A 15,132-nucleotide genomic window follows, 5' to 3' on the forward strand; every position below is an offset into this window, starting at 1 on the left:
TGAAAGTTTTCCCTGTGGAGAGCTGCCGCCAAACACCACTGCTACCTTTTGCTCTGGCAGTCTGGACCTCCTTGATCTGTAATTTTTCCAGTGTCACGAACCTCAGGCGTGCATATCCCATGTCACTTCTTCAGTTATTTCTGGCAAGGCCTGCAGGAGAAATCAAAGGTTTGGTTGTTCCCACAGGAGAAATAGACATAAGATTCTGGTTGAGATTAAATGAATCGTCAGTGACACTGGGATTCGAGAGAATCATTCACACAGAAGTCAGACTTTTTTTTTCTTTTAAAGGATTAAAAGGTTCCTTATTTTAAAGGATTGCGTGACACAGAGATGCCAGAGGTTGTTTTACACTCAGCAGAAGCTTCTAAAACAGTCTCAGAATAGTATTTAACTCTCATGTATATGCATAGAAATCACCAGTTCTCAATTCCCTGAACAAATGCATAGTTACCCAGTTTGGAGAATAAATCCATTCTCTGGAAATAAAAAGAAGGAAGAGGTGAAGAGGAACTGACGTTACTTTTAGATTATGTCTAAACAACTCCTTGATGTGTTTCAGCAGCAGGGACTAGCTCAGGCCCAGCAGCAATCTAGGCACAGTTACACGTGACATGTGATAATTTCCTCCTTCTAGCAAGAACGATTAATGGAGCAGAACAGCATATCATTGTGCTAAGGCTACCACTGCATCCAAGGCAGAGTCACTTGTCAGATTGAGAGTCTGCTCCATGTACTCTCCAGCTTCACATGCATGGATGTGTGGTGGAGAAACTTCACTAGTTTCTGATTTATTGTATATGGCACTACTGCATGCAGCCCAAGTACTACTGGTCTCACCATCTGTGTGTGAATCTCTGGGACAAAAGGAGAGCACCAACTAGCATAGAGTCCCAGACTTAGAGTGGAAAAAATGAGCACAGCAACTTAGGCTCCCTCATCTGGGTGAACACAAATAGACAAATAAATGCTAATTTCCAGGAGTGTCTTGCTTTTTCTTCAGTAAGGTGATGCTTGCCGAATCTTCTGTCATACCTTCTGACAACAACTCTTATGTAATTGGTGGAAAGAGCATGAAATGTGGAAGTGTTCCGCTTCTTTGCACATAGTTCATTCAATAAAGATCTGTTTTTGCTTTGCAAGCAACAGAAAATTTCAGATCTGCCAAGCCACTCTCCATCATATTTGAAAAGTCGTAGCTCTCCAGTGAGGTCTTGGGTGACTGGAAAAAGGGTCATGACACTCCCATTTACAAGAAAGGGTGCAAGAAGGACCTGGGGAACTACAAGCCAGCGAGTCTCACCTCTGTGCCTGGGAAGATCATGGAACAGATCCTCCTGGATGACATGCTAGATCACATGAGGAATGAGCATGTGATCCGAGACAGCCAGCATGGCTTCACCAGGGGAACGTCATACCTAACCAATTTGGTGGCTTTCTATGATGGAGTGACAGCATTGGTGGAGAAAGGGAAGGCGACCCATGTCATTTACCTGGGCTTGTGCAAGGCCTCTGACATGGTCCCCCACCACATCCTTATCTCCAAATTGGAGAGATGTGGATTCAACAGGTGGGCCACCTAGTGGAAAAGGAACTGGTTGAAAGGCTGCAGACAAAGGGTGGTGATCAATGGTTCTATGTCCAGGTGGAGGCTGGCAACGAGCAGTGTACCCCAGGGGTCTTGGGACTGGTGCTCTTTAACATCTTTATCAGTGACATCCATGATGGAATTGAGTGCACCCTCAGCAAGTTTGCTGATGACACCAAGCTAAGTAGTGCAGTTGATACAGCAGAAGGAAGGGATGCCATTCAGAGGGACCTCAACGGACTCAAAAGGTGGGCCTGGGTGAATCTAATGAGGTTCAACACAGCAAAGTGCAAGGTTTTGCACTTGGGCCAGAGGAATCCCAGGCACGTATACGGACTGGGAGGAACAATCCTTGAGAGTAGCCCTGCAGAGAAGGACCTGGGAGTTCTGGTGGATGAAAACCTTAACATGAGGCAGCAGCGTGCTCTTGCAGCTCAGAAAGCAAATGGGATCCTGGGCTCTATCAGAAGAGGGGTGGGCAGCAAGGAGAGGGAGGTGATTGTCCCTCTCTACTCTGCTCTAGTGAGGCCCCATCTGGAGTACTTCATCCAGGTCTGGGGCCCCCAATACAAGAAAGACGGGGAGCTCTTGGAGAGGGTCCAGAGGAGGACCACAAAGATGATCAGAGCACCTCACCTGTGAAGACAGGCTGAGGGAGCTGGGCTTGTTCAGCCTGGAGAAGAGAAGGCTGCGGGGTGACCTCACTGCAGCCTTCCAGTACCTAAAGGGAGCCTACAAACAGGAAAGGAGTCAACTCTTTACAAGGGTAGATAATGGCAGGACAAGGGGAAATGGTTTTAAGTTGAAGGAGGGAAGATTTAGGTTGGATATCAGGGCGAAGTTCTTTACCAAGAGAGTGGTGAGGTGCTGGAACAGGCTGCCCAGAGAGGTTGTGGATGCCCCGTCCCTGGAGGTGTTCAAGGCCAGGTTGGATGGGGCTCTGGGCAGCCTGGTCTAGTATTACATATGCAGGTTGGTGCCCCTGCCTGCGGCAAGGGAGTCGGAACTTGATGATCCTTGAGGTCCCCTCCAACCCAAGCCACTCTATGATTCTATGAAATTATCATTATTCATCATAAAATATAAAAAAATCTTCATAATGACTTGCCACACCTGCAAAAGTACCAGGGAGGCCTTGCAAGTCCCAAATGGGTTCTATATTTTACATTTCTAAATGCCTCCGGGGAAGTATTTGATATGACTAATCAAGTTGGCTTTAATGGAATACTTCTTGGAAGAGTAAGCAGCAATTTCTCAACAAACTCTGAGAGCAGTACAGTGGCATGTTTTCAGTGCTTTAAGTTTTACTCCCAGTTAAGATCAAACTACCTAATAAATAAAATAACAGCCTTGACATCAACCCCTTGATATAACCAGAACATGGTAGCTGAGAGAAGACACAAGCATATTCTGCCCACACTCAAATATGCTTTGACTGGTATCGAAGGAAGGATAATGGAAATCACATTGCTTACTGTGGCGTGGTCTCTTAGATTTTAAACAATGGTCAAGAACAGTGAAAAGTCAATGATGGGATATTTTTGTTTGTTTTAGCAATTCTGTGGGAGTCTGATCACATTTTTAAAACCTTTTGAAAGGCAGTATGGGAAAATATAAAGAGAAAATTTACTTCAATATAAAATAAAGACAAAATAGAGAGATAACTGAGGCAAAATAACAAGAGACAGTGAAGAAATTTAAATCATTGTTGGATGACAGGCCAGCAGGGCAGCAGATAGATTACTGAAAACACAGTATTAATGGCAATGCCATATAAATAGAAACAGAATGATCAGTAAAACTTAACAAGAATGAGTTTTGGTGTGCTTTTGGAGGGGTCACTAAATACTGCGCTGATACTGTTTCTTTGGAATTACTTAATCATTTTATCTGATATTTTTTCAATTTTATTTTTCTAGCATTTGAAGCTCTGAATGTCAGCTAAAGAACAAGTGATAATCTATTAAATTATGAAAAAAATCCCCTGAAAAACATGGATAATTTGCGCTTCTTTTCTACATGGAATCCTGCCAGTTTTAAAGGCTGTACATAAAAGAAAAGCTATTTTACATTTTTTGGGGGTTTTTCTTTTAAAATTCATAGAATCATAGAAACATTAAATTGTTTGAGTTGAAAAAGACCTAAAAGATCATCCGTCTCCAACTTCTCTTCTATGGGCAGGAATATCTTCTACTAGAATTCCCATAATACACAGAAGAATTTAAGGAGAAAGAGAAAAAAGAATATTATCTATATGTCACATAAATACAAAACCAATCACTCATGCTTCTGTTTCTTATTTATCTACCAAAACACAGAAACCTTTCAGTATCAGACTAGTTTTAAAACAAAAGTAATGAGAAAGGGAGACAGAAATAAAAAAAGAAAACCCAACTCATGCTAAAGCATGTTTACACTGCATCACTACTTTTATAATTAGAGAATGGTAAATGGTTTTTAGCCTGCCTTGTGAGAATACATAACATTCATGAATCCATTGGTTCTGCTCTGCAACCCTAAAATGCATCAACAAGGCTAATGATTCACTAGTTTAATGTGATTGCAACACTGAGCAATATGTCTCTGTAGATGCTATCCTGCCCTTAACATACACACCAGTCCCAGGCAGTTTCCAAATACAAATCGTAACACATTATTATTGAGCATTTCTTCTGTCTTAGCTATTCAAAAGAGAAAGAGAAAGTGAGCACAATTATAAAATAGTATTATGCTGAGTAGTGATGAGAAGTAACAGAAATGCAAAGCAGTTCTATAAATGAAAGAAAATTAATGTGTTGGTGAACTGAATGTTCTAATTAGCTTTTTTCTAATTACTGGAGATATGCATAGTAGCCATGATAGGAGAATCAGCATGTATTCCCTGCCATGTGAAGCATGTGGGGGGATTTGACTGGCCGTGCAGAATATTCAGGACTGGGACCTGTGTGAGAGGAGTGAGCAGACTGGTAGTTCCAGGACTGGCATAGCAGGAGGCAACCAGGTAAGAGGGCTGGTGGCAGAGCCTCAAAATTGAAGATACAGTAGGCACTGTATATGTGCGTACCTATATCTTTCAGTAGATAATTACTTACTATATTGCAAACACTTTCAGTGGGAACATCCCACTTGTAACTTACTCTAGACATTGATCACATGCCCAATTTCAACAGATTGAACCTACAGAAGTAGGACAACATGAGTGCAGGGGCAGAAAAAGTCCTGGAGGAGGGAGAAGAATCTGACCTCCGTGTAAACAGATCAGTAACATGACCTTCAACCCACTCACCCTCAGGGTAGGGGCGGGGAAAAGAATAATTTGGAATGAACAAACTCAGCCCCTTTCTGCTCATAGAAGGGCAGGGTCAGGTCTGCAGAGATCTCTTGATGCCCTTTACTGAGCTAGTTCAACTTCTAAAGAACAAACACGTGGCCACCACTTTTCTCCTGATCTAACTGGAAGGTATTAGAAATCCCTTCAAAAGAGGGAAAGAAACATACTAAGAGAATAACCAAAGGAGACAGGCAGGAACAAATAGGAGCTGTCAGTGACAAAGAGCAAAAAGAGGGAAGCTAAAACCTCAAGGGCAGAGACCAGGGACAGACTGAGAGGCAGACAGAAAGAACTGGATTGGGAAGAAGATATGGGATTCAACAAAGAAGAAGGAATCTGCTCCTTCTCCTAATCAGTGGACTGGAGAAGATGAACAGAAGCTGGGAAGGAGAAAAAGATAGCGAGTAGCTTGAGACAGCAAAAGGCCACAGATCCACCCCGTGGGGATGCATAACTCAGTCATTATCTGCTTTGTTTTAGGATGTTTCTTATGGGTAAGTCACATCAAGTTCTTTTTAACATGGTCTGTATTGTGGAGTTATGTGGGAAAGCTGAAGGAGTGTTAGCAGTTGATGATAACAACAATTTCTGTGATTCTAGAAAGAGTTGGGTATAGCAAAGGTAGGCATGGAGAAGAGAATACTTGCTGCAATTCCAGGGATGGTATCACAGAAATCAGGGTACCAAGGCAGAAGAATGAGAAGGGTAGGAGTGTAATATGTAGCAGGAGTTTTTAGGGCTCCAACTGTTGGAGCACTGAGAAAGATTTATATCTGTAGCATGACATAGTTTTTGATGGGCAAAGGAAAAGCTGTTATCAGTGTAAAGGCAAGTTGAGGTCTTCACTGGGAACAATGTTGAATAGGATTTCATTGACTATGTGAAGTTAAGATGGGAAAATGATGTGGTTGGTATCATAGGAACTTCAAATCTACAGCAGAATATACAAGAAAATTATTAAAGATAACAGTAAATCCTTTTCGTAGGAAATTCGGACTGGTAACAGTCTACGTAACAGAGATAAAACCTGCATATCTTATTTGTTTTTCTCCTTCTAGTTCCCCAAAGTAAGAAGTGAGGAAGGGTGTCTCAATGCTGAATTGTGAGTATTTGTAGGTATTCCACTCTTTTAAGAAAACAGTGAAGGACAAAGACATCACTTATGACACAGTGGCAGACATTTTTCAGAAAAGCTTATTTACACTGTGACTATTGAAAACTTAGATAAAATGTCTATTGCTTTCAAGGTGAAATGCGTTGATTGCTACCTAATCAACACACTGATCCTGCAGTACCATTTCTGCTTCCTATTTGGATGACTGCTACGATAAAGAGCATTCTGGTGTAATTTTGATCAACTGAAATTATTAATTTGGAAGTGACCTTTCCTTGAATTTTCTTTTTTTTAATATACTGCTTTGATGAATATTTGCCTTGATGATGTCATTTGTAAGAATAACAAAAATTAAAACAAATTAAGGAGATGCAGGAATGGCACAAATCTGTACCAGGGAAGGTTCAGACTTGAGGTTAAGAAAAAATTTCCATGAAGGTGGCCAAGCACTGGAACAGGCTTTCTAGAGAAGTAGTTGATGCCCCATGTCAGTCTGTTCAAGAGGTATTTGAACAATGCCTTCATTAATATACTTTAACTTTTGGTTAACCCTGAAGATGTCAGACAGTTGGACTAGATGGTCTTTGGAGGTGCCTTCCAACTGAACTACTCTATCTATTCTTAAAAAGAAATAAAAAATTAAAAAAAGTGAAAAAAATCCCAGGACGATTTTGTTTTGATTAAAGAAATGTATTTTAAAAATGCATAGGCAAGGTCTACTGACTGAAACTAACGGAACACACAACACAGCATCCCGAATGTGCCCACAGGATAGGGCCAGAAAGAAATAAAAAAGAAATTCAGGAGAGAAAAAAAGTAAAACAATATTATTCAACAGACTAAATGGTGAAAAAATGTATTAAAGAAAGGAAGTTTAGAAATTACAACATGATATAGATCTCTAAGGTGTAAAAACAGGCTTGGTTAAGCACAAATATCAGGTCGACAATTAAGAGATAAAGCCAAACAGAAGAAGAACTCACCTCTAATAGGAAGATTGATGAGGTTGGACAACTGTCTCCTATACGAATTACTGTGGGTTTCTCATCATTTGTGCCATTTACAAGCTGGAGGTTAAGTGAGGAACATGAGGGAAGCTGGAAGAGAATGCAGTGTGAGATCTTCTTTATTTGTTGTTCTATGTCTAACTATTTTTTCTCCTCAGCTGTTCAGGTACAGAGTGGATCCGTCTATGGTATATTTGGTAAGATGGCATATGATTACTTAAAGTATCTGCATCACTGGGCAATTCTAGCAGCAAATTGAGGGATTAAATGTGATCCTGTAACTCACTCAAGCGTAATGCTACTCCCCACTTTCCCTCTATGCCCTGTAACACTCCACAGTAGCAAGCCAGACCCTTAGTCATTGTGTTGTCTTTGGCAAACACTGAATTGCCATCACAGGCATTTTTTACATTTCATGTATAGTTGTAAGCATAATATTAATAAAGCCTTCGTCTCATTATATGCCTTATAAAAGGCCTTTTTTTAAAAAATAATTTCAGTCTGATTCCTTAGTAATTCAATATGAGATTAAAAAGAATTGCAGTTGTTGGCCATTTGCAAGGCTGCATTAGTAAGAGTGAAGCCAGCACACTGAGAGTTATGATTTTTCTCCTCCACTTGTAACTCATGAGGACACTCCTGGAAACCTAGTTCAGTTTTGTTCCCCCGGTACAAAAGAGATGTTGACAAACTGGAGCAACAATAACTGGATCCAATAAACTGGCTAGGGGACATGATGAATGAGGAGGAGGTGGCTAAGAGGTAGGGAGAAAGGAACTTAACTGATGTTTTCCACTAGTTAAGGTAGGTCTAGATTGAAGATAGACAGAGCCAGAGTTTTCTCAGAGGTGCACAGCAAAAGGATCTGAAGTCATGGACCAAACTGCATCCAAGGAAACTCTCATTAGACAAGGAAAAAATGCTTACCTCAAGGTAACGTCCCACTGGAACTGGTGCCTGAAAGGGACATGGGATCTCCACCTCTGGAGACTGCCCAAACTCTATTGAAAAAGGCTCCAAATGACTGTGTCTAGCTTTGCCATTAGCTATGCCTTAAGCAGGGAGAGATTTTAATATGCCCTCTCCAAAAAAATCCTTCTGTCTATATTCAGTTTTCTCTCTTCTCCCAGGCTGGTGGTTGTGATTGGTGGACTGCTGCTGCTATGCGGCTTGGTTTCTGTCTGCATGAGATGTTGTTTTACTCACTGCCGTCAGGCTGGGGAGGAATCAGGTCCTCAACCCTATGAGGTCACCGTCATTGCTTTTGATCATGACAACACTCTCCAGAGCACCATTACCTGTGAGTTGGCTTTGTCAGATGCTGGGCACCTCAGCACACCCTGCTGAGGTTTTTTGATTTTGGTTTATGGTTGCACCATAAAATGCCCAAACTGGGGCATATCAAGTCCTCCAATGGGCTGGCAGAGGGATGTCCCAGGCACGGTGCTGGGAATGTGGTATCTGTAAATACTATAAATTAAGGTGCTCACCAGGCCTTCTGTAGCAAAAATGGTCAGATGGTAGACTGTTTGTACGACATGTTTGGGTGGACTAAGGGCACCTACAAGATCCTTGATGGCATTAGAAGAAGGAGTAATTATTGGATGTTGCTGATGGGGCTTCATTCCTCCCTTTACAGGAGGACTAAGGGACAGAAAAACATTCAGGCCATGGGGAGACAAAATCTTGTGCACTGCAAATATACTTGTCCCACTTTAATTGTACAGTGCTTTCAGGATGAGGCAAATGGCTTCTGTCTCCTCCCTTTCAGCTCTCCATTCGGTGTTTGGGCCAGCTGCCAGGAGGATACTAGCAGTGGCACACTCCCACAACACTGTGCAGGGCACGCCACCCCTCACAGCATCAGACACCCCTCCTGTCTACGAGGAAGCTCTGCACACAAGCAGGTTCACAGTTGCCAAGGCGGGGCAAAAAGTGCTACACCTGGATCCAGCAACCAAAGAAAAACTGCAGACATCTGCCGAGGACAAGGATGTCCAGCCAGTCTTTGCAGGACACTAGTGCTTACGTTTGCTGAATGGCAGTAAAATACAGAATAGTAACATTCAGAGACTAGTTCTTGTGGTCAGGGTTAGGAATATCAGATTAACCTTCTTAGTCTAAGGAGAAAGGCAAAAAAGAGACTAAAATTCCAGATAGTTGTAGATCAAGTATATTTGGATAGCTCTGTTTTACACCTTGAAATAATTGACCACTGGCAATCCCTGGATACTTTTATTACACACACACATCACTATATTCACAGATTGCACATACAAGCAGGCAGCAGGATCACAGTGCTGAGCCTTGCAGGCTGGTGCTGGGTACCTAGAGGGAGATGCTACCTCATTCTGATTGCCTCCAGCCTAAATTTCCTGGGGATGGCAGAGGTTTTCAGAGCAGGAAAAGCAATATAAAAAGGTCTTACAACCAATAATAAAATCAAACTCCAGGAAAGCGCCAACCATTCACAATAAATGAAAAAAAAAAAAAAAAGAGGCTATATGTACACAGTCTGCATGTAAGCAAAAGATAGCATACACTGGTAGTATTTACAGCTCCCTAAATGCTCTACAGGATACGTAGAGGGAGTACACTCCCGTTTTGAATGGGATATACAGCAACTCTGAAATAGCAGTTATAAGCTCTGGTATTTGAATTAAAACTATGATGTGTGCAATAACAAATCCAACAATAGGAGAAGAAGGAACTCTATTGCTAAGTTTAATTATGTTTTAGTTGCCTTCATATTGTATCACTTATTAATTATTCCTACCACTGCTGTCAAAATCAAATCAGACTTAGTAAGATGATTTAAAGCATGTAAGCCATTTCTCAGATATAAATAATTTGTGAGTATTTCCTGATCCATACAGATATAATTAATCATGAATAAATATTCATCAAACTGCTTGGATGAGCACTGCTATCTGTTTACTTCGATTAGATACTCATGACAAAGTGACTGTTTAATTGCATTGGTGTTGCCTGTACCCCAGGTTCTGCAACTGAAAACATTAAAGGAGAATAACATCAAATATCAAATAATAAGCAGTCATTATTTAATTAATTACTTTAGTTAATAACTTTCATATGTTGATGTTGATATGAATGCACAGGTCACAGACTGAACATCCATCTGAAGTGACTGCACAGCTCTTCCTACAATAGTACCCAAAACCCCACAGATTTTAACATGTTGATGTTCACAACACTCCTTGTGAAATACAGAAGAACATAGCCATTTTGTAGATAAGGAGAGGAAGGACCAGGTTGCCATACATGTTTAGGAACGTAACTGCTGTTGAGATTACAGTCATCAAGGGATCTAGAAAGGAATATTGGTAAGATATCTTCAAGGAGAGCATAAAGCAGAACTGAACAACTAAAAGATCTTTGATCATGTCCCAGACCTTGGCTGGTCACAGAAATTTTGTATCCAAGAAGAGAATTTAATGAGGGTCTCAGTTCCCTAGATCACATTTTTTTCCTGAATTGCCTAGTCATTTGCTAATTGCATCATTAATGGATGATAAACTTGAATAAAATAAATAAGTGACATATAAGGTTATGTCTCTTCTGCTACACAGTACTTGAAATAATAACCGTTTGTGAAACATCCAGTTGTGTGACCTATTTCATCAGCTGATCTCTGAAGTCGAGTTCAAGCCTGACATCTCCATCATGCTGCAGAACATTTCCTGGAAGGCTCTTGTTTACTTCACATTAAAAGCCTGAAACAAGCAGAGACATTTGCCGAAAATACGTCTAGCCCTATGGAGACCAGAAACTTCTTGGAAGCCCTCACAAACGTTTCCGTTCGGAACATACCGTTCCTGCACAGTCTCCACCCCTTTTTTACTGCGGATGAACAAAGCCGGTCGAGTCCTGAGCTGTGCGTGCATTTAACATGAGGTGGCAGCCGTGCTCCACAGGGGAGCAATCTTGCTGCTGAAATTCTTCCCAAACCTAGTAATACAAGAATGGATATTTAAAAAGAATTATTATAATAATTACAATGTAATTTTGATAAGACGTACAATAAAAAGGGAAGCTTTAAAATGTTTTACCCCCCCCGCCCCCACCCTCCTCTGCATCACATCACCTTTGCTATCTCCGTTCTCCATTTCAAGGAAAAAATATTGTATCACTTGTATTGAGAGCTGGGTATTACCTGCTGATTTGAGTGTATTTCCCTTGACCAGATCCACTGCTGTCTAACTCTCATGTACGTTTCCATCTGCTCACATCTTTTTCCACTTGACTCATGCTTCGTTGTGACTGACTGTAACAGGTCTTTTGCTGGCAAGAGATCAAATAATGTGACAATAATGATAGATATAACTTCATTTGTTAAGGATTTCCTAAAGTGATTTCAGATGAGTGAATTCAGAGAAAATACTTTATTCTTGTAACTTATCAGACACTCAGAGTCCACAGGATATAATAAAATACCATAATAATAATTAAAAAAAAAAAGTAGAAGCAGATAAACAGACAGTCTATCTCATGAGTGCCAAATTTTTTGGCTTGCCTGGGCTGCATTTAGTGAATAGAAATTGTCTTGGGCCACACAGGTCGCTCCAAAAGCAATGCCTCCTATTTTTTCCACGGAAACTATAGCTGATACAAAGAGCTCAATAACACTGTTTGATAAAAGTAAATCTCAGCTACAAAACACTAGTTTTCAACACAGTCACCACCATTAACTACTCATTTTCACCTGCAAAGAACAAGAGCCTGCATGCTGCTCTCACAAAAATCTGCACCAGCGAAGGTGACCCACTGTCACCACAGCTGAAACACACCGCCTCACTGTGCTCACATTCACTGTTTGGTCTCCACAAACATTCAGCAAGTGTCAGTGAATGCCAATGGGTGTGATTTTTTCCTCATGGAGGAATTCAAAGACATACCTTTGCTTCATATGCTCTTCTATGTCAGATGCCATTTTTTCAAGTGATCCCTCTGCTGCCATCTGCCACACAGCAAGAAAATGCAATGGAATATTGGTGGGAAGGTTCAGCCTTCACTGCCATACCACCAACATCTGCCTCTGATATTATCGGTCAACATAATATAACAGGAGGCATTACTTTCGGAGCAGCCCTCATAAAATATACACTGTTGTTAGTATATAAGTAACAGACATTTTAATTTTAAATATTTTTTCTTAAAACTTAAACAGAACAAAACCTTAACACTAGTGAGATATTTGACCTTGTTTTTGTGAAACTGACGCACCATTGTGGCTCCGTGGCAGTGGCTGCAATTCTTAGTGAGTTCTCAAGCTGTTCATCAGAGATTTTTGGTCTAATTTTGCTCTTCCTGTAATTCTCCCTTGAAAATAGTTGCTCACAAATGTATGTACTGCCAAAAACTAATAACATGAATAAGATGTGGAAGTGAAGGATATTTTTCTCTGGTAGGACAGGGCAGGGGTCTGCTGCAGGACAGGCTGGGACAAGATGCAAGTAGTCTGCGGGTTGTGGGTTGGATGTGCCTGCACTGAATTTTTTTAAAAATGTCAGTCTGCGGTGATACAAATGGAATAATCACCTAACAGAAGATAGCACTGAAAGAGATATCCAAGTGAGTCCTGATTTACAGGTAGCTGATACAACTAAACAGGAGTTCCAGGGGCTGTCCCAGAAGGTAACCACCTAAGATGGCATCTCCAAGAAAAAATAAGGCAACTAACAAAATAACAGGGGTATTTTTATTCTGAAGTCATGGGATTTTATCCAATCCCATTTCCAGATCCTCTCTCTAGCATGCAGACCCTTAACGTGGGGTTTGTCACGTGCCCATGGGCTGACATTTCCGTAAGAACTACAAGTCAGATGCCTAGTTGTTTGTCACTGCTCCTGCACGTATCATCTTCCTGCCCTCCGCGGCGCCACTCCCACCCTTGTTTTCACTGAGCTGCAGGAGAAGGAGCCCCGCTCAGGCCCTGGCGGGAGGAGCAGGAAATGGGAGGGGCGAGCGTGTCGCGGCGCGCCCGGGCTGCGTCACCGGGGCAGGAGTTCAGCGACGGGATTTGCGATCGTCACGTGGGATTTGCTGGGGGGGAGGAAAGGGCACTTAGTAACATTCTCACCGGGCCGTGTGTTTGCATCTGAGAAGGGAGGAGCCCCGAAACTTCCCTCTGGTTTGTAACAGAATTTCAAACTAGATGTTAGCTCAGTTACCCTGCATATAATCTTGGAGTGGTAACAGGGATTAGCGTGAGACTGCTCTGGCCTGGATGAAACAGGCAAGAAAAATTCCTCTCTTTTGTCCTTGAGGAAGGCACATCTACATCTCTACAGACATGGAGATTTAGCAACTGCTATGTGGAAGGCAACTAGAAAGCAAAAAGGAGGCCAGACATGGGTGTTGCAGAAAAGCACTATGACACGAAGATGGCCGTTTCTCCCGGCCTAAACAGAACCAATGCTTTGCTTCTGAGTCACCCTTCTGAGATCCTCTGACACTACCAGCAGCTATGGGGAAACACTCCGACATCTAATGACAGAGAGAAAAACAAGTCAGTGATGCTTCCTGTACTAACCTTGTGTACGTGAACTACTGAAGGCTGGGACACACTGGTCCATGCCATTCCCACTGTGGGTTGCTCTACCCTTAGGAGAGTGGCACATGCTTGCTGGAGGTCACAGCACCATGTGGAGATGTAACTACTTAGGCTCTAAAGCATCTGCCAGAGTTCTCTGGGAGGGGATGAGGCTGTTGAGGGAGGGAGGAGGACACTGGACAGACACATTTCAGTCCTCCAAAAATAGACGTCATCATTCAGGAGAGAAAAATCACATCTAACATGCCTATTTATTACCTTACACTGTGAAGGCAGTTTAAGGTGACAGGTGCTAGTGCCTAATTGGTAAGTGTAGGTGAGATTTCTATCTCATGCCCACGTGCATTCACTGGGCAAGATCATTTGTGAACTGCCACCATAAGAGCATGTCTGTTTTTAAGTAAACGTACTTCCTCTGTATCTCCTTCATGCAAGATGAGAGATCAGTCACCAGGGCTTGGAGAAAGCATTACCAAAATACCTCTGAATTCAAGGAGCAATGGGCTATAGAGTGCAAAGCTGGGTGGCAGGCAGTATATGATAAACAACTCTCTCCAGGGCAGAGATCACAAACTAGCACCCTGAATCTGCTGTGGGGATTTGTAATAGTTCCTTCCTAGTGTTGGGATAACTCCTTCCCTTCAGGTAACTCAGGTATGTGTATCAGTATATAGGGATAAAGGAACTGTTAACAGCTGAGTTTCTTGGAGCAGCCTAAAAGATGTATATGAGTATTTTTAGAAAAGGACTGGGGCTTTTTCCTGATCCTGCTCCCCTGATCCTATTTTTATTACCAAAGAGCACCCTTACAGAGCATCATAATGGAGCATCCATCTTGAGTCATCTATTTCTTATGGTGTCAAGCTGACTCTTCACTCTAGTCTGGATTTTTTTTCCATTCTAACCACACTGTAGAATCGTGGTGCCTGCAAAATAGCAACTACATCTTTTCCTACTCATATTTATTCTGTGTCAACATGCTAGCACAGGGTTGAATCAAATATGGTGGACGTGCATTCTCTCACCTATGCCCCTGGTGTGGCCTTTGAGTGTTGCCTTATACATCTAAGGCAGTCTGCTATCTCACACAGCACCCACTGCTGCTACCAAAACTGCTGCATAAATAAAACATTATTCTTGGGAAAGTTCCACTTCTGTGGATGAAGCATGCAATGGAATAATTCTTTGATGCACTCCTGTTCATTGTTCCCAGGGCAGCAGCATTTTTTCTTTCTTTTTTTTCTGGTACCCCTTTGACCATGCCAATCCATACTTTAGCACCTTCTCTTTTGTCAGTCAGTATTGTGAGCCTAGCCACTCTCAGAAATAAAATAAAATAAAATAAAATAAAATAAAATAAAATAAAATAAAATAAAGTAAAATAAAATAAAATAAAATATATTCCAGTGTGTATCATCTAAAATTAGCTGGCTGTTTAGTCTTCTTTGCAGTCAATTTCCTTCACCACATGCTGCTTGTAATGTGCCTCTGGCCTGGGACATTATGTGACATACTTGC

The 15,132-nt window shown here is 41.6% G+C and overlaps 1 protein-coding gene across 1 annotated transcript; it reads left to right on the forward strand.

Annotated features, from left to right (window-relative positions):
• TMEM52B (transmembrane protein 52B) lies at positions 7,774 to 11,003 on the forward strand. The gene is made up of 3 exons (XM_021396764.1): positions 7,774 to 7,802; positions 8,132 to 8,340; positions 8,812 to 11,003. The coding sequence occupies exons 1-3, from the start codon at positions 7,774 to 7,776 to the stop codon at positions 9,060 to 9,062; spliced, it is 489 nt and encodes a 162-aa protein (XP_021252439.1). The 3' UTR covers positions 9,063 to 11,003.

This window comes from Numida meleagris, chromosome 1 (genome assembly GCF_002078875.1).
Source record: "Numida meleagris isolate 19003 breed g44 Domestic line chromosome 1, NumMel1.0, whole genome shotgun sequence".
NCBI lineage: Eukaryota > Metazoa > Chordata > Aves > Galliformes > Numididae > Numida > Numida meleagris.

Bases quoted from the DNA above. Each gene is read 5' to 3' on its own strand.
- TMEM52B (XM_021396764.1), top strand. From the start codon at position 7,774: ATGATGAATGAGGAGGAGGTGGCTAAGAG. The intron at 7,803-8,131 runs GTAGGGAGAAAG...CCTCTCCAAAAA, and splicing joins GAGGAGGAGGTGGCTAAGAG to AATCCTTCTGTCTATATTCA. The intron at 8,341-8,811 runs GTGAGTTGGCTT...CCTCCCTTTCAG, and splicing joins TCTCCAGAGCACCATTACCT to CTCTCCATTCGGTGTTTGGG.